The 15,348-nt window shown below is 52.7% G+C and overlaps 3 protein-coding genes across 5 annotated transcripts in view; 2 read left to right on the top strand and 1 right to left on the bottom strand.

Annotated features, from left to right (window-relative positions):
* LOC6592868 (platelet binding protein GspB) overlaps nucleotides 1-7,799 on the top strand; it is an 80,112-nt gene extending 72,313 nt beyond the window's left edge. The window contains exons 3-11 of one of the 3 annotated variants that reach the window (XM_026986237.1): nucleotides 101-2,834; nucleotides 3,152-3,269; nucleotides 3,337-4,489; nucleotides 4,558-5,599; nucleotides 5,656-5,869; nucleotides 5,928-6,196; nucleotides 6,262-6,527; nucleotides 6,600-7,613; nucleotides 7,683-7,799. In XM_026986237.1, the coding sequence (XP_026842038.1) occupies nucleotides 101-2,834; nucleotides 3,152-3,269; nucleotides 3,337-4,489; nucleotides 4,558-5,599; nucleotides 5,656-5,869; nucleotides 5,928-6,196; nucleotides 6,262-6,527; nucleotides 6,600-7,613; nucleotides 7,683-7,756 (6,884 nt within the window). In that variant the 3' untranslated portion in view covers nucleotides 7,757-7,799. Of the gene's footprint in view, nucleotides 1-100; nucleotides 2,961-3,151; nucleotides 3,270-3,336; nucleotides 4,490-4,557; nucleotides 5,600-5,655; nucleotides 5,870-5,927; nucleotides 6,197-6,261; nucleotides 7,614-7,682 lie in introns of those variants that run through there. The other 2 variants (XM_026986238.1, XM_026986236.1) reach the window with 2 other exon arrangements.
* A 1,961-nt stretch (nucleotides 7,800-9,760) lies between these two features.
* On the bottom strand, nucleotides 9,761-10,673 carry LOC6592867 (gamma-secretase subunit pen-2). Its single transcript, XM_002018498.2, has 3 exons — nucleotides 10,485-10,673; nucleotides 10,311-10,415; nucleotides 9,761-10,241 (listed from the first exon to the last, which is right to left on the bottom strand). The coding sequence occupies exons 1-3, from the start codon at nucleotides 10,543-10,545 to the stop codon at nucleotides 10,102-10,104; spliced, it is 306 nt and encodes a 101-aa protein (XP_002018534.1). The 5' UTR covers nucleotides 10,546-10,673; the 3' UTR covers nucleotides 9,761-10,101.
* Nucleotides 10,674-10,810: 137 nt separating this feature from the next.
* On the top strand, nucleotides 10,811-12,338 carry LOC6592866 (otefin). Its single transcript, XM_002018497.2, has one exon. The coding sequence runs from the start codon at nucleotides 10,894-10,896 to the stop codon at nucleotides 12,139-12,141; it is 1,248 nt and encodes a 415-aa protein (XP_002018533.2). The 5' UTR covers nucleotides 10,811-10,893; the 3' UTR covers nucleotides 12,142-12,338.
* The last annotated feature ends 3,010 nt before the right edge of the window (nucleotides 12,339-15,348 follow it).

The raw sequence follows: 15,348 nt of genomic DNA on the forward strand, positions 1-15,348 counted from the left end.
TATAACTTGTAAATCGAATTGCTATCTTTTTCTCCCCTCTCTCGCCGCTACTCACTCACGTTCTCTTCTGTTTTGTTCCATTTTTCTCACCCTCTCGCAGAGGCAACTGGAGCTGGAAAGACAACAGCCTCTTCGCACTCCACGGCGCTGTCATCGTCGAGCAGCTCCAACTCGAGCGAGTCGAAGGACACGAACTTCGAGTACGAGGACGAGTGGAACATCGGTGGGATCCCAGAGCTGCTGGACGATCTAGACGCGGACATCGAAAAGTCTGCGGCGCATTCGGGTGGTGGCAACCAGGCTACCTCGATAAATGCCAAGCAGGCAACCAGCTCCTCCTCCACATCCACATCCACCTCTGCATCGGCGCCAGCCAAGGCGAGTGGGTCATCGTCATCAGCAGCAGCGGCATCATCGTCATCATCATCATCGTCATCGTCAGGAGCGTCAGCGGCTGCAGTACATCACAAGTCGCACAAGACCACATTGCATAGCAATTTGTCGGCCACATCGCCAACCACAATTAAGTTCACACGCCAGCCCGTCCCCAGTGGCACCGGGAGCAGTAGTGCATCAGCAGCGTCGTCAACATCCTCGAACGGGAACGGGAACGGTAGCGGCAACAGCGGCAGTGGGAGCGGAAGCGGAACCAACACAAACGTGGTGGCTAGCAAGGGCTCCTCTTCGGGCAAGCATCATCACCACCACCACCATCACTCGACATCATCTTCGTCCTCTACCTCGTCGAGCTCCAGCAGCGGCTCCAAGGGCTACAAATCCGCTTTGGTGGCACAACTGAACAGTCCGAGTACACTCGGAAATAGCCACAGCAGCGGGAGTCACTCCAAGGCACCACCTGGCGCAAGCTCAAGCACAAGCGCAAGCGGAACCGGAACAGGAGCCGGAGCAAGCGCAGGAGCCGGAATCGGAGCCGGCAGCACATTGTCATCCTCGACATTTGCCGGCTTCTCGAAGGGAGGCAGCCTAGTATCCTCTTCTACAGCGGCAGCGTCAGCCACAGCCACAACCACAACCACAACCACAGCCGCAGTCCCATCCGCAACTGGCAGTGGTCAGCAGGCCTCCAAAGTCTCCGCTGGCGGCATGTCCTCGCAAACGGGCAGCGGCAGCGGCAGCAACACAAGCAACAACAGCGGAAGCAGCAGCGGCAGCGGGGGAGGAGGCGGCAACGCCAACAGCACAGGAAACAGCGTGAACAATAGCAGCGGCAGCGGAGGCAGCCTCAGCGGCCCAATCGGTGGCCAGAGTTCGCAAGGCGGCAGCAGCTCCAGCGGTAAAACGAGCGCAAAAATGTCCATTGATCATCAAGCCACGCTCGACAAAGGACTCAAAATGAAGATCAAGCGCACCAAGCCGGGCACCAAGAGCTCGGAGGCCAAGCACGAGATAGTCAAGGCCACCGACCAACAGAACGGAGCCCTGGGCGCCAACTCGGCAGCCAACTCCAACGAGGACGGGAGCACGGGCGCCAACAACGCGTCCTCCCTCTCATCCAGCAACTCTTCGAGCAGCGCCAGCAGCGGCAACTCCTCCAGTAGCGGGAGCAGCAGCAGTGGCAATTCCTCGAGTAGCAGCAAGAAACACATGAACAACTCCAGTGCTGGCAGCGGGTCCTCCTCATCCAGTGGCGCCCAGAACAGTGCCGGCCACAGCAGCTCGGCCAGCACGTCCTCGAGCAGCAGCCAGTCCACGCCCCAGGGCACAAAGAGAGGCAGCTCCGGGCACAGGCGCGAGAAGACCAAGGACAAGAACGCACATTCCAATCGCATGTCCGTGGACAAGTCGGCCGCTGCCGCATCGGCGGCCGGGGAGAAGGACACGCCAGAGAAGAACTCTGGATCTGGATCGGGATCAGGGTCGGTATCGGGAACGGGCGCATCATCCTGCTCCTGCAGCGGCGACGTGGGCACGCCCTGCTCCCACCACGCCTGCATCCGACGTGCCGCGCACATGTCCAACTCCAATTCCAGCGGCGGGAGCAGTTCGGGCAACGTGGCTGCTGCAGCTGCAGCTGCCTCCTCCATGTCAGCTGTGCCGCCGGGGGTGTTTACACCGTCGGCCGGCTCACCCTCGGCGGGATCTCCATCGGCCGTCGTCCCAGCAGCCGCCTCTCTGCTGGCAGCCACAACGGCCGTCTCCTCCTCCGCCTCGCAGCTATCCGGCAGCGCTGGCGGCGTCGGTGGCGGCGTAGGCACTGGAGGACCGAATGCACCGGGGCCGCCAGGCAAGGAAACCTCCGGCAGCAGCATCAAGATATCCTCGCACATCGCCGCACAGCTGGCAGCCGCAGCCGCATCCAACAGCTACACCGGCCAGGGCCCTGGTCCGGGTCTGGGACAGGGACAGGGCGGCAGCGGAAGCGGCTCAAACTCAAACTCCAACAGCAGTCAGAGCAGCTCCAGCAGCAGTGGCGACAGCAAGGCATCGGCTGCGGCCCAGGCCAAAATGATGGCTCCGGGGATGATCTCAGCGACGGTCCACCACACGATTTCAGTGCCGGCTGGCAGTGTTGGTGACGAGGACACCAAATCCCCGCCAGCCAAGCGGGCTAAGCACGAGGCAAACAGCTCCGGCAGCGGCGGCGGCAGCAGCAGCGGCAAGGAGATGGTCGACATATGCATCGGCACTTCGGTGGGAACCATCACCGAGCCGGACTGCCTGGGGCCCTGCGAGCCGGGCACCTCGGTCACCCTCGAGGGCATCGTTTGGCACGAGACCGAGGGCGGCGTCCTCGTCGTGAACGTGACGTGGCGCGGCAAGACCTATGTGGGCACCCTGCTAGACTGCACCCGACACGACTGGGCTCCTCCAAGGTGAGTGTGAGAGACTGCGAGTGGCAGTGGGACATTCTGGGACGTTCTGGGGTTGCTCAGAGAAACCAAACCTATTTTATAGAGTCTAGATCCGTACTTGAATAAAGATGCCTTTCATTATTATAATTTTCCGTTTTTTGTTGGTTTTTCCTCCGTCCAATCGGAGCAACATTATTCTTTATCCATTATTCTGCAAAAAGCTGAAAGCTTCTCTTATTTCTGATCGATTCCAATGGAAGGGGAGGGGGGGGGGGGGGGGGGGGGGGGGGACCATAAACACTTGAAATATACTCAATGATCAACCTATCCCATTTCAGATTCTGTGATTCACCAACTGAAGAATTAGATTCTCGAACTCCAAAGGGTCGCGGCAAGCGCGGACGCAGCGCCGGGCTCACGCCCGACCTGAGCAACTTCACCGAAACCAGAAGTTCGGTATGTATGAGGGTGGATAGATGGAGGATGGAGGATGGATATAGCTAAAAACGAGATTCTCTTACAGATTTACTTCTCGCATGCCCAAGTGCATTCGAAGCTGCGCAACGGCACCGCCAAGGGACGAGGAGCAACGCGCAGTGCCTCGGGGAATGCGGCCACGAACAGCAACAGCGGATCGTCGGGCAATGGGGGTGGGGCCACGCCCAGCACATCACCCACAGCATTTCTGCCGCCGCGTCCGGAGAAGCGCAAGTCGAAGGACGAGGCACCGTCGCCGCTCAACGGCGACACGGACGGCGGCTCGGACCGGAGCATGGTGAACGCCAGCGGCATTCCAATATCGGCAAGCGGCGGTGGCCTGGCCACGCAGCCGCAGAGCCTGCTTAACCCAGTCACCGGACTCAACGTGCAAATCAACACAAAGAAATGTAAGACTGCCTCGCCCTGCGCGATCTCCCCGGTGCTGCTCGAGTGTCCCGAGCAGGACTGTAGCAAGAAGTACAAGCATGCCAACGGGCTGCGCTACCACCAGTCGCACGCCCATGGGGCTGGCGGCGGGGCCAGCTCGATGGACGAGGACTCGATGCAGGCACCGGAGGAGCCGGGCACGCCGCCCTCGCCAGGCGGCGCTGCAGCTGCACAGGCGACAACAGGAGCAGGGGTACCAGTGGCACCCTCCACTTCCACATCCACCTCCACCGCCAACGTTGCTGTTGTCAATGGTGGAACTGCTCCACCGGCGACAGGTGCAACGGCAGGCGCAGCAGCAGCAGCTTCAGTCGCCCCGATATCTGCCACATCCTCGGCGGAAACACCAGCTATTCCCGCTCCACCAGCAGTCACTCCTCCCACTGCGACCCCCATCTGCGCCGCAGCAACAGCGACGCCAGTTGGTCTGGCAGCAACAACTGAGGCTACCCCCGTCTCTGTGTTGCCCTTGGCAGCCAATCTTCCGCTAGCAGTCCCTGCAACTGCAACGGCATCGACGGCGTCGTCGTCAGTGCCTCCATCAACACAACCGCCGCCGTCGCAACAGCAACAGCAGCAGCTGCTCACTCCAGGCAGTAGCTCGGGGAGCAATCAGCCTGTCGCCGGGGGCAGCATCACTGCTGGCATCTCTGGCCAGGCTCTCTCCCAGCACCAGCAACAGCTGATGGGCGGTCTACCGGCCATGCTGACGGAGCAGCAGCAGCAGGCGCTGCTCCAGCAAGGAGCCTGTGAGTACTCGACTCCCGTTATCCACGGGACTAATCCTCGACTAATCCCCTTCTCCTCTTCTCTCCAGTGAAAGCGGGAGTCCTGCGTTTTGTCCCACCCGATGCCACTGCCCTGCAACAACAGCAACCAGGCCAGGTTCAGGTCAATCCACAGACACAGCAGCAGTCGCCGCCGAGACCACCAAGCCATGCACAGGATGCGCAGCAGACACCAGCTGGCTACGCACAGCAGGCGGGGCTGAAGACCTCTCCAGGTTTCGGGTCTGTGGGCGTGGGCTCCAACAGCAAGCAAAAGAAGAACCGAAAGTCCCCCGGGCCAGGCGACTTCGATGGTCGGGTGTCCCGCGAGGATGTGCAGAGTCCGGCCTACAGTGATATTTCGGACGACTCCACGCCCGTGGCCGAGCAGGAGCTGCTGGACAAGTCGGTTGGGCAACCGGCCAAGCACATCGAGCTGCTCGGCAAGAAGCCCCCCGAGGTGGGCGTGGTGCCGGCAGCTCCCACACCCAGCATGCCTGCCCTGGGCGGCTATGGGATGTACCAGTTCTACCCAGCCCAGCAGCAGGCGCCGCCGCCTCCTCAACAGCAGCAGCAGCAGCAGTACATGGTGCAGACGGGGCCCGATGTCATGCAGCCCGGAAAGGCACCCGGAATGCCACCTACGCTGGCCCAGGCACAGGCACAGGCACAGGTCCAGCAGCAGCAACAGCAGCTGCAACCGGGTGCGCCTCCGCCTACCTCACAGCCGCAGACACATCTGCTGGTGCCACCCTCCCAGCAGGCGGTTAGTGCCCACCTGGCCGATTACAGCAACAAGAACAAGGATCCGCCTCTGGATCTGATGACCAAGCCACAGCCCGGCCAGCAGTCAAATCATCAGCCACTGCAGACGGTACCACCACCCGGCCAGGGGGAGAATATCGGAAAAGAGGGAGGTGCCCCGCCCACATCCCAAACGGGCATTCAGCCGCCGCCTGTGAATCTCAGTGCCGTGACTGGCCCGCCGCCTGGAGCCCTGCCTCCCGGCCTGGGGGGCCTCTCGGCACTGGGTGCTGCCGCCCTGGGCGGTCCAACGCCCGGAAAAGGCATGCCCCACTTCTATCCCTTCAAGTGAGTCGAGCCGAACGCTCTGCTGTCCATTTTCTCCAACCGTTTCTATTTTTCAGCTTTATTCCGCCTGCGTATCCGTACAATGTCGATCCGAATTTTGGGCCCGTTTCCATTGTGGGCTCCTCCGAAGAGGCGGCGAAGCTGGGTGGGCATCCTGGTCTGCCCGGGTCGCAAGCCCAGCAGCTATCAGGGATCAGCATCAAGGAGGAACGGCTCAAGGAGAGTCCCAGTCCACACGAGAACCCCAAGCATATGGCGCCCCAGCAACAGGTGCGCTTTGCGGCAAAGCTTCCAAATGAGCATAGAATAATCGATCTTGTTCTTTCAGCTGCTGGCCAACAAGCTGATCAAGCAGGAGCCGATGACAAAGCAGGAGATCAAGCAGGAGCCGAACTCCAATCCTGGCCAGCAACACCCGCCGCCATCTCAGGCCCAGGCCCCGCAACCACAGCAGCAGTCCCAGCCCACGCAGCCCCAGCAGCCTCACGCCCTGCATCCCAAGGATCTACAGGCCCTGGGCGCGTATCCAGCCATCTACCAGCGTCACTCGATGAGCTTGGCGGCGGTACAACAGGCGCGCGACGAGGAGCTGCGACGGTAAGAGAAATTCATTGCATTCCCTTGCCATCCTGCATACTGATTTCGTCCTGCCTTTTTCTCAGGTATTACATGTTTACTGGTCGACAAAACCAGGCAGCAGCCGCTGCTGCTGCTGCTGCGGCCGCTCAGAATGCTGCCAGTGGCGGGGGCCCTGGAGGGCTTCCGCCTCATCCCGGCATGCTGCACAAGGATGAGTCGAATCTCAGCCTGCAGCAGCAGCAACAGCAGCATATGACTCTGGCCCAGCATCAGCAGCAGGCGATCCAGCAGCAGGCGATCCAGCAGCATCACCAGCATCTCCAGCAGCAACATCATCATCAGCAGCAGCATCAGGCGCAGCAGCAGGCACAGCAACAGCAGCAGCAACAGCAGGCTCAGCAGCAGGCTCAGCAACAGCAACAACAACAGCAGCAACAACAGCAACAACAACAGCAACAACAGCAGCAACAGCAGCAGCAGCAACAACAACAGCAGCAACAGAAGCTAAAGCAGGCTCAAGCGTCTTCAGTGGCAAACAACAAGGCCACGAATCTGACAAAGGACTCGCCGAAGCAAAAGAACAACTCTGGCGAGGATGAGCAACAGCAGCAGCAGCTGAAGGTGAAGCAGGAGGGTCAGAAGCCAACAATGGAAACACAGGGACCGCCGCCACCGCCTACGTCGCAGTACTTCCTTCACCCCTCGTATATATCGCCGAATCCGTTTGGTTTCGATCCCAACCATCCCATGTACCGCAACGTGCTGATGTCGGCAGCTGGCCCGTACAACACGGCACCGTACCATCTTCCAATACCCCGCTATCATGCGCCAGAAGATCTCTCCCGCAATACGGGCACCAAGGCACTGGATGCACTGCATCATGCAGCCAGCCAGTACTACACTACGCACAAGATCCATGAGCTCAGCGAACGTGCCCTCAAGTCGCCCACCAGCGGCAGCGGCCCCGTCAAGGTGAGCGTCAGCAGTCCCAGCATCGGACCACCCCAGTCGGGTGGCCCATCAAACAGCGGTCCGGGCTCCGGTCCCAATGTCCTCGGTGGCAACGGGCCCAGCCAGCCCGGTTCGGGTCCTGGGTCTGCGGGCGGTGTGCCGCTGAACCTACAGCCACCATCAGGAGGATTGGGCTCGACGCCCGGCAATAAGCCCGACCTGGCCGGCCAGAAGCCGCACGGAGTGCCGCCTGGCTCAGCGCTAGACGCGCACAAACAGACGATGCCTGGTGGCCCACCACCCAGTGGACCACCCGGCAACGGCGGTGTGGGAGGAGTCGGTGGAGCCGCTGTGAATGGCCCTGCTGGTGGAGGTGGCGCAGGTGCCGCTGACTCCCGCAGTCCGCCGCCCCAAAGGCACGTCCACACTCATCACCACACGCACGTAGGACTCGGTTATCCCATGTATCCGGCGCCCTATGGAGGTGAGTAGTGTTGTTGTTGATTCGGAAATGGTATCTAATCGCCGGCTACCCTGTCTTTTTCGTGTATAGCGGCTGTCTTGGCTAGCCAGCAGGCGGCTGCTGTAGCTGTGATAAACCCGTTTCCGCCGGGACCGTCGAAATGAGAACCAATGAATGGGAGCAGCGAGAAGAAGGTGTATAACGTGAAGAACAACTAACGTGGAGCGGAATGGGAAACTGAGTGGGAATCTATATGTGCGAATGCATTTGCTGTTTTTATAAAAATGATTGTCCCACGAACCGAACCCAAGACCCACCCGAGATCCTTGGGCACGCCGCCAACTTCTTCCCGTCGAATCCTGTCCTGGTCTTCTATGCGTCTCAACAGTCCTTCGGATACTGAATGCATACAATCGAGTTAATGAGGAATCGACTATTTATATACATAAGTATTTTTTGTATGTTTCGTTCAACGTGGTTAACTATAGCTATCCTAAGGTATCACTACTATTAGCACATACAACCTATACATATATAAATATATATAGCATAACTACTACTATAGCTACTATAGTTTTTTCCTAAGTGTATTTGCATATACATATAGATATCTATATTTATATATATATTACTGTATATCATACGAGAGAGGCGTAATCGAATATGAACAAACAGACAGACGAACAGAAGAACATGCTGCAAACAAACAAAAAAAAACAAACAGACAAACCCCAAAACTGTATGTAGTGTGTTGATTTCTTTGTAAAAAATAACCATTTAACGAAAACTAACCAGAGATAAGGAACATAAACGAATTAATATTGTTTAACGATTAAATTATGCTAGTAGACCGTACAATTTTAGCATTTAGAGTTTTGTATTAATTATCCCTATCTGTGTTGCGGATGGTGGCTGCGCGAGATTTGCATCTAAAAGACAAATTGGGCGCGCCGCCCATTCATTCATTATATATACTAAATATATATATATATATATATGTGTATCTGTATCTATATCTATTGTATGTGTATGTGTATGTGTGTACTACTCGTGTCTGTAGTTTCTTGCTATAAGTTCTCTATGAATGAAAATGATTCGACATTTTTGGCCAGCAGCAAACGCAACAGCAGCAGCAGCCGTCACACTGATTTAAATTGTTTCTAAGCATCAATTTGTACTTTAAATATACATATATTTATGCATATGCATCGGCATATATGATATGATAATAGCGACATATGTACATATGTGTAATTGCATATGCATTTATCTATGCGAACGTCGGCGTGTAGTAGTTCGTCAGCCGCTTCATAGTCTCTACGCGCGTGATTTATGGCACTTAATGTTCTTTAGCCTAAGCTCCCAGACAAAAACCAAACCTAAACTAACCCAACCCCAAACCCACCACCCAAAAAGAATCCGTTTTCCCAAACAGCAATTCTTCTATAGAATTTACAAATAAAAACCAAGTATTGATTGTAAATATACCTTACTGCGAGTCTTTTGTATTGTACTGTATTGTATTGTAAATTAGTTCAAAAATGAATGATTTGATGGCTAGTGGAGAGGAGATATTTATTGCATTGCTGCATGTTATGTTATAAACATTAAAGCATATGTATAGCAATATGTATTTGCAGCCGCTACTGCGGCACAGCACAGCACAGCAGTAAAGTAACTTCGAAATGTAGCCCCACAAAGAAACAAAGATACGCGAGAGCCATTTATCGTATATTAAAATTTGATCAATGTCTTCATGTGTAGATCAGTTGTGCAATTGTTATTGTTGTCCTTACAAATCTCAAAAAACCACTTTAAAGTCTCTAGGTGTTTGACATTCACAGTGCAATTTGTAATCCCAATCCAATCCTTAACCAGAATCAATTCACGGATACACATACGCAACGTAATAATTTAGTGAGCATTAACTAACATTACCATCACATCACTGCTTATCGAATGGTACAAGTAGTTTTATACGGCACAGTAAATGTATTTTAGAAGTGAAACGAAAACCAAGATGACATTGAATTGAATTCGAAACAATGAAATTGTATCTAAGCGAATGAAGCCCCAAAAGCAACGCACCCCATGGCAGGGTGTGCGGCGGAATTGGATGAGTATGTGAGCAACCTCAAAAACGGAGGTGGAATCAACAAACAGCTAACTAAAGCAAATCATTCATACAAATATATTACAAATTATGAACAAAATACATACATAACTAGTGGCTAAGAAAATTTCAAGAAAATATAGTACACATATTTAAAGTATACAGAAATTATAAAAACAGCTTTAGATGTGAATAAAAAAATATGTAATTAAACCATGGCGTAGTACTAGTTAATCCTCTTTCCCTACTTTACGGCTTCAGCTAATCTCTCCGCGTCTGCTGTGTCTTCCAAAAAATTAACGACGTTTATGGTTGCGCTTATGCGTGAGGTTAAGAAGTCTTTTATACGTAAATAATTTCATAAGTTACTTATGCCTAAAGTTCTTGGACATTTTCTCATGCACTGCCAAGCGGAATCATAAAGCTCATGTAGTCGGCGGTTGCTCCCCAGGCGGTGCGATTGGTCTGGAATATGATGATCCAAGCAATGAGCGCAACTATCCACAAAAGCGTTCCCACAGCGGAATATATGACAACTGTAAAGATTGGATTGGGGCGTTATAAATCACATCGTTTAGAATTTGGATAACTTCATTGGTACCAACATCGTTTTATTTGGCTCTGTTCCGGAAATGGGGGTTTGCGGAATGCCTCCTCAAAGCACCAGCAAACATTGATGGCCCACACGAAGGGCAGAAGGGCAAATCCAGCTAAAAGCAGAAGGAGAATTCATTGAGTTTTACTTTTCAGAGAGATGAGTCGCCCGAAACACAGCCTACCATAGAAGTATGTACGGCAGAGTTGCAGTTTTCGTGGATTGGGTGCCTTTGAGAAGTCCATGATAAATGTTCTGTGAGTAGGCTTTGTTGCTTTGTACGCTTTTATGTTGTCTGACCGGTTGTGTGAGCAAATATCGTAGTTGTTTTTGAACGCACGCAGGTTGGATTGGATACAGAATTGGTAAATATTTTTCCTTTTTTCGCTGTTTCTGATGGTACTATCGATAATACCGTATCGATTGTTTGATAGTGACTATCGACCCTTCTCATCACGTCCAGTGCTGCAAAATTGCGCTTTTTAGCTATCGATAGTGCGCCTGGCCCATCACTATTTTAGCACACGCCGCGTAAAAGTGACGCCGATTTCAATTTCAACAAATTGCTAAAATTGTGTAAAAAACTGGGAGCAATGGCCGACGTGGACGATTTTGATACTATATCCGATGCCGAATTGCGGGCAAAGATGATTGCCCAGGGACTACCGAATATTCCAGTTACAAGCAGCAGCCGCAAAGTTTTGGTCAAGCGTCTGCGCGCCTCCATTGGTGGCCAGGCGTCGCCGGCAGTCACTGCCAGTCCCAAGAAAACCAACAAGCGAGAGACCCTGGCGCCGGTTGCAGCTCCAGCTTCTGCTTCCACTCCGGTGGACAAACCAGATGGAACGAAGCCGGGCCCTGGATCCACCAAATCACGCCGCACAATTGCGTCCACAGCTAACGACGCCAAAGCCGCTGACCGTCGTCGCCCTGACGAGCAGGTGGTGAAGAAACCAGTAGTTGCGGCTCCCACACAGACGCGTCGCATCTCCACTTCCTCAGAAAAGCGGGAGGTGGTATCGGAGCGTCCAGTCAAGAAGCCAGAGTCTATCATCGAGGAGGCTGCTGTGCCTAAGCGCACCGACTACCATGAGAACACTTTGGAGGTCAACTCGACGATCGTCCTGGAGTCCGACGAAGAGGAGGACGAGCAGTTGGCACGTGCTGCTGACCTTGTCGAGCTACAGTACAAGGCTAAGGAAAAACCAAAACCCAGATCGAAGCTGACGACTACTACGACCAATACATTCGAGTATAGTGGCAAGACAGCTTTATCGATGGCTCCACTGGTCTCCACTAGCAAGGCCGCGGACCCACCCCGCCGACAGGCATATGAATCAGGTGCTCCGACCAGCACCGCCTTTCGTACACAGACAAGCAGCTCTTCATACGACTACCTCAACAACCCCACCGGGCGCTACAGCAGCTATGTGCGCTCGCCAGCCCAGAGCTATGTCACTGCAGAGGCACCGGCACCATCTCTGGCCTACACTTCGAGCTACCGTCGTTCCCCACCACGTCAACCATTTGCCAACGAGCTGAGCGACGAAAACGAGGCGGAAGATTCCCAGTACGAGAGCACCTTTGCTCGCAATTTGGCCCGCCTGCGGTCCGAAAAGATCGGGGACCGCAACAGTCAGTACAGGCGTACCATAGCCAGCTCCAATTCCATGGGCTATGAGCCCCAGGCACGCCGCTCCCTGCGACCGGACGAGACCAGTGTCTCTGTGGCCTTTCGTGGCTGGCTCAATAGCTTGAACGAAGCCTATAATCTTAAGTCTAAAATGTTTATATTGTTCGTAGTTATATTGTTGATTGGCGTCTATTTCCTGTTTCACTAGAGTCAGCGCCGTTCCTGAATCTTATTCTAAAAAGCGAAGTTTGTTTTGACGTTTAAATTGTTTGTGAAGATTCCCGTCAATATCCGCGGGCGCTGTATTAACTATGTTTCAATTGAATTATGTTTGGAGATTGTCTAGAACTAAACTTTATGTTATCCGTGTTCCAATAAAGCCCACTTAAAGGGGAATTGCTTCAACTTGAGTATTTTCAAATGGCATTCGATCCACTGCACTTGGCAGGTGTTTGCCCAGAGCAGATCACATCGGAGCGGACATCAGCGACAACGATGAGACGATCGACTAATGATGGAAAAGTATTCGGAATGCGTGTACAACACTTGTCGGCATGACTGTGACCAAATGAAGGCGCAATGACAAGATCCCTGCCCATGCGGCCCCTTTAGACCATCCGTCCTCTTCCTCTCCAGCTGCTGCTGCTTTTGGTGTCCGGCGACGAGTAGAAATCTTTGTTTTACGATAAGAATTAATAAGAATTTTACAAGTTTGCTGTGAATGTGCGTTATTTTTAAATCTAACCCAATACCGGGAGGGGGACAGGGCAAACCCGACCGTCTTGGGGCTGAGGTTGGGGTTGGGGTTGGCCGTTGAATGCTATTAACTGGAAATCGCACTTGCGCGTATTTCTTCATTTTCTTAAGGAAATTTCGTGCCATATTTAGAGGCGGCGAGCGGGACCGGATCCGGGTGGGTCTGGTCTCTGTTCCATGCATGCCAGCAATAAGTTATGAAAATTGCAACAGCAGCAGCTCAGGGGAAATGCCAGAGAAGAGCTGCCAGTTGCAGTTGTGGTTGCTGTTGCAGCCGCCTGTCGCCGCCGATGATGAATTCCACAAATGCATGGAACAGCCAGTTGGCCAGACCGCCAGCAAGCGGCAGGCAGCAGGCGGCAGATTCCTTGAAAAACAAAGCCTGGTCCATACAATATATCGTGTGGCTAATAAATACGCCGCGCATTGCTAGTTGCTCTTAATGAAATTAACTTCCAGGAATTACCTACATGGCTGCAACGACGCAGACGACAACCAGGCAACGACGACGACCATGAAAACTTCAGGCTTCAGACTTTGGTTGTCCAGCAGCCCAGGGGCAACAATGGCAGCTTAAGCAAATTCAACGGCCAAATGCCATTGGCCATGGAAATTAAATGGAAGCCTGCAAGAACGTTTCCCTCGACTCGGCTACTCGACTAGTTAATAGAGCCGTAGCCCACACCCGGCAAAGTGTAGCCCCCGAGCCCCGAAAAGACCAGGCCCATGGCACCCATCTTCAGTTCCGCCGCAACTCAAGTGTGACATTCATGGAAAAGGTTGAATATGACTTTACAGCCGAAAACAGAACTTTTGTCCACATCACGTACGCCTATGTAGGGGAACTGTGGAGCGGGTCCAACATAGTCAGAGGGAATGGGATGTGGATAGCGATGCGGAGGAGCATAAGGAGTGTTGGCCTGGCCTGGCCGATGACTTCCTCGTTGCAAGCCAATTAAAGACGTAAAGACGTTGTCGCTGCTGGTTGCTGCTGAAAACATTTGTAATGCAACGTTTGGAATAATTCACGCGCAAATTGCTCGCGACTCGCGAAAAATATTGCAACATTCCACTGCAAATTTTACGATTATGCGTTTGCCACAGCAGCAAATGCGCCCGCTGTCGACTCGACTCTGATGCTTGCAACACGAAAAGAAACACGGCCGGCCGGCCAGAATACAGCAGCCAGCGGGCAGCGAACATTCGTTCGTAGGCGCTCACATCAAATCAAATCAAATTGAAACGGAGCGCGGCAGCAGCTCCGCTCCGTACTACTGCCATGCGATCGAGGCATGGCATTCGTTGTCGGGCTGTGCTCCACATAGATAAATCAGTCGGCTAATTGTTGCAACTTGACCAGGCTCATTGCCGTTGCCGTTGCTGTTGCTGTCGCTGCTGCGGTTGCTGTTCCGGAGACAGAGCCTGAGAGCTTGTGAGCGTGAACTCTGTTCCCAAAAGGACACTTGCAGCAGATGGATGCTTCCCATCAGAATTAAGTTTATAACTTGGCCGAATCCATTTGAATTCCTAATCGAATTATGTACATACTATATGTATTTCCCAACATATGTAATTAATCGTGAGGGATGACGGTTTTATGCAAAGATATTCTTTGATCAGAGTTGTACATCGGAACATCCCAAACGCGTATTGGAGTTTGGACATTTTAATTCCATAAATAATGACAGTCTGTCTCTAAATAGACACTCCGACAGTCATCCCACTCTATAAGGCCTATACGAATTTATATTTATTTCGGCTCGCATACCCAGTACTACTAATCGCTTGTGGGGCATGCTCGTTTCATTTGTATCTACAAAATATTGGAATTAGCGAAACAATCAGGCAGGCTTGGACTTTCACTCACTTTGTGTTGTGCATTGTCAGCCAAAACGTTTTGTTTTTGTTTCTAGGTGCTCCCGTTTTCGCAAACGCACAGCTTTGTGCTGTTAAGCGCACAATTTGAATTGCGTACAAAATTCTATGTTATGAGTAAAATCCGATGTATCGATAACCGAATCGGCCGGCGTCAGCTGTTAGCATGAAAGTGTAAACAAATTTTTGTGTGGCGGCAACAAAAAGTAATTTACAAAAAGTCAAAAAGCCCTGGCAAATGTTGGAATTACTTCAGTCATTGCAGTATGTAAGTCATCAATTTGTTTCGTTTTGTTGTATCAAAAACCGCATACTTTTCATTTCAACGAGGAAATGCGCCATCTTTGGCGATCTTTGCGTCAATTTGTAAATCGAAAAGTTTTTGCGAAAGTAAAAACCAGTCCCACCCTGAATAAATGATTAATAAAAATGACGGGTATCAAAGCAGTCGATAGCATCAAAAGTAAAGTTCTCACTGCCTCTCTCTCTCTGCGTCGACTACTCGTTGTCAAGTTGTGGACCACAGCGACCAATCAGTGTCAGCTGGAAGTGTCTTTTTCAGTGGTCCAAGTGATGAGCTAATCAACCTGACCTGGCACGGCCCCCGGCCTGACTCCCAGTCAGAGTCGGAGTCCGAGCCCCGATCCCGAGCCCGAGTCAGCGCCAGAGTCACACTGCCAGTAGGTATGGCGATGGTGGTGTGTCTATGTTAATAACATTATTTATGTATCTTGTATTTCAGTTTATTTCGGTTGTTTGTTTCTGTTGTTCTTTGTGATTGGCT

Source organism: Drosophila persimilis, unplaced genomic scaffold (genome assembly GCF_003286085.1).
Source record: "Drosophila persimilis strain 14011-0111.01,24,50 unplaced genomic scaffold, DperRS2 tig00000002-arrow-pilon, whole genome shotgun sequence".
NCBI lineage: Eukaryota > Metazoa > Arthropoda > Insecta > Diptera > Drosophilidae > Drosophila > Drosophila persimilis.

What these genes read in the sequence shown, in the direction of transcription:
- LOC6592867 (XM_002018498.2), bottom strand. Translation starts at nt 10,545, where the DNA reads ATGGACTTCTCAAAGGCACCCAATCCACGAAAACTGCAACTCTGCCGT. An exon ending in CTGCCGTACATACTTCTATG is followed by an intron (nt 10,416 to 10,484) that starts GTAGGCTGTGTT and finishes TTCTGCTTTTAG; the next exon opens with CTGGATTTGCCCTTCTGCCC. An exon ending in ACAGAGCCAAATAAAACGAT is followed by an intron (nt 10,242 to 10,310) that starts GTTGGTACCAAT and finishes CAATCTTTACAG; the next exon opens with TTGTCATATATTCCGCTGTG.
- LOC6592866 (XM_002018497.2), top strand. Translation starts at nt 10,894, where the DNA reads ATGGCCGACGTGGACGATTTTGATACTATATCCGATGCCGAATTGCGG.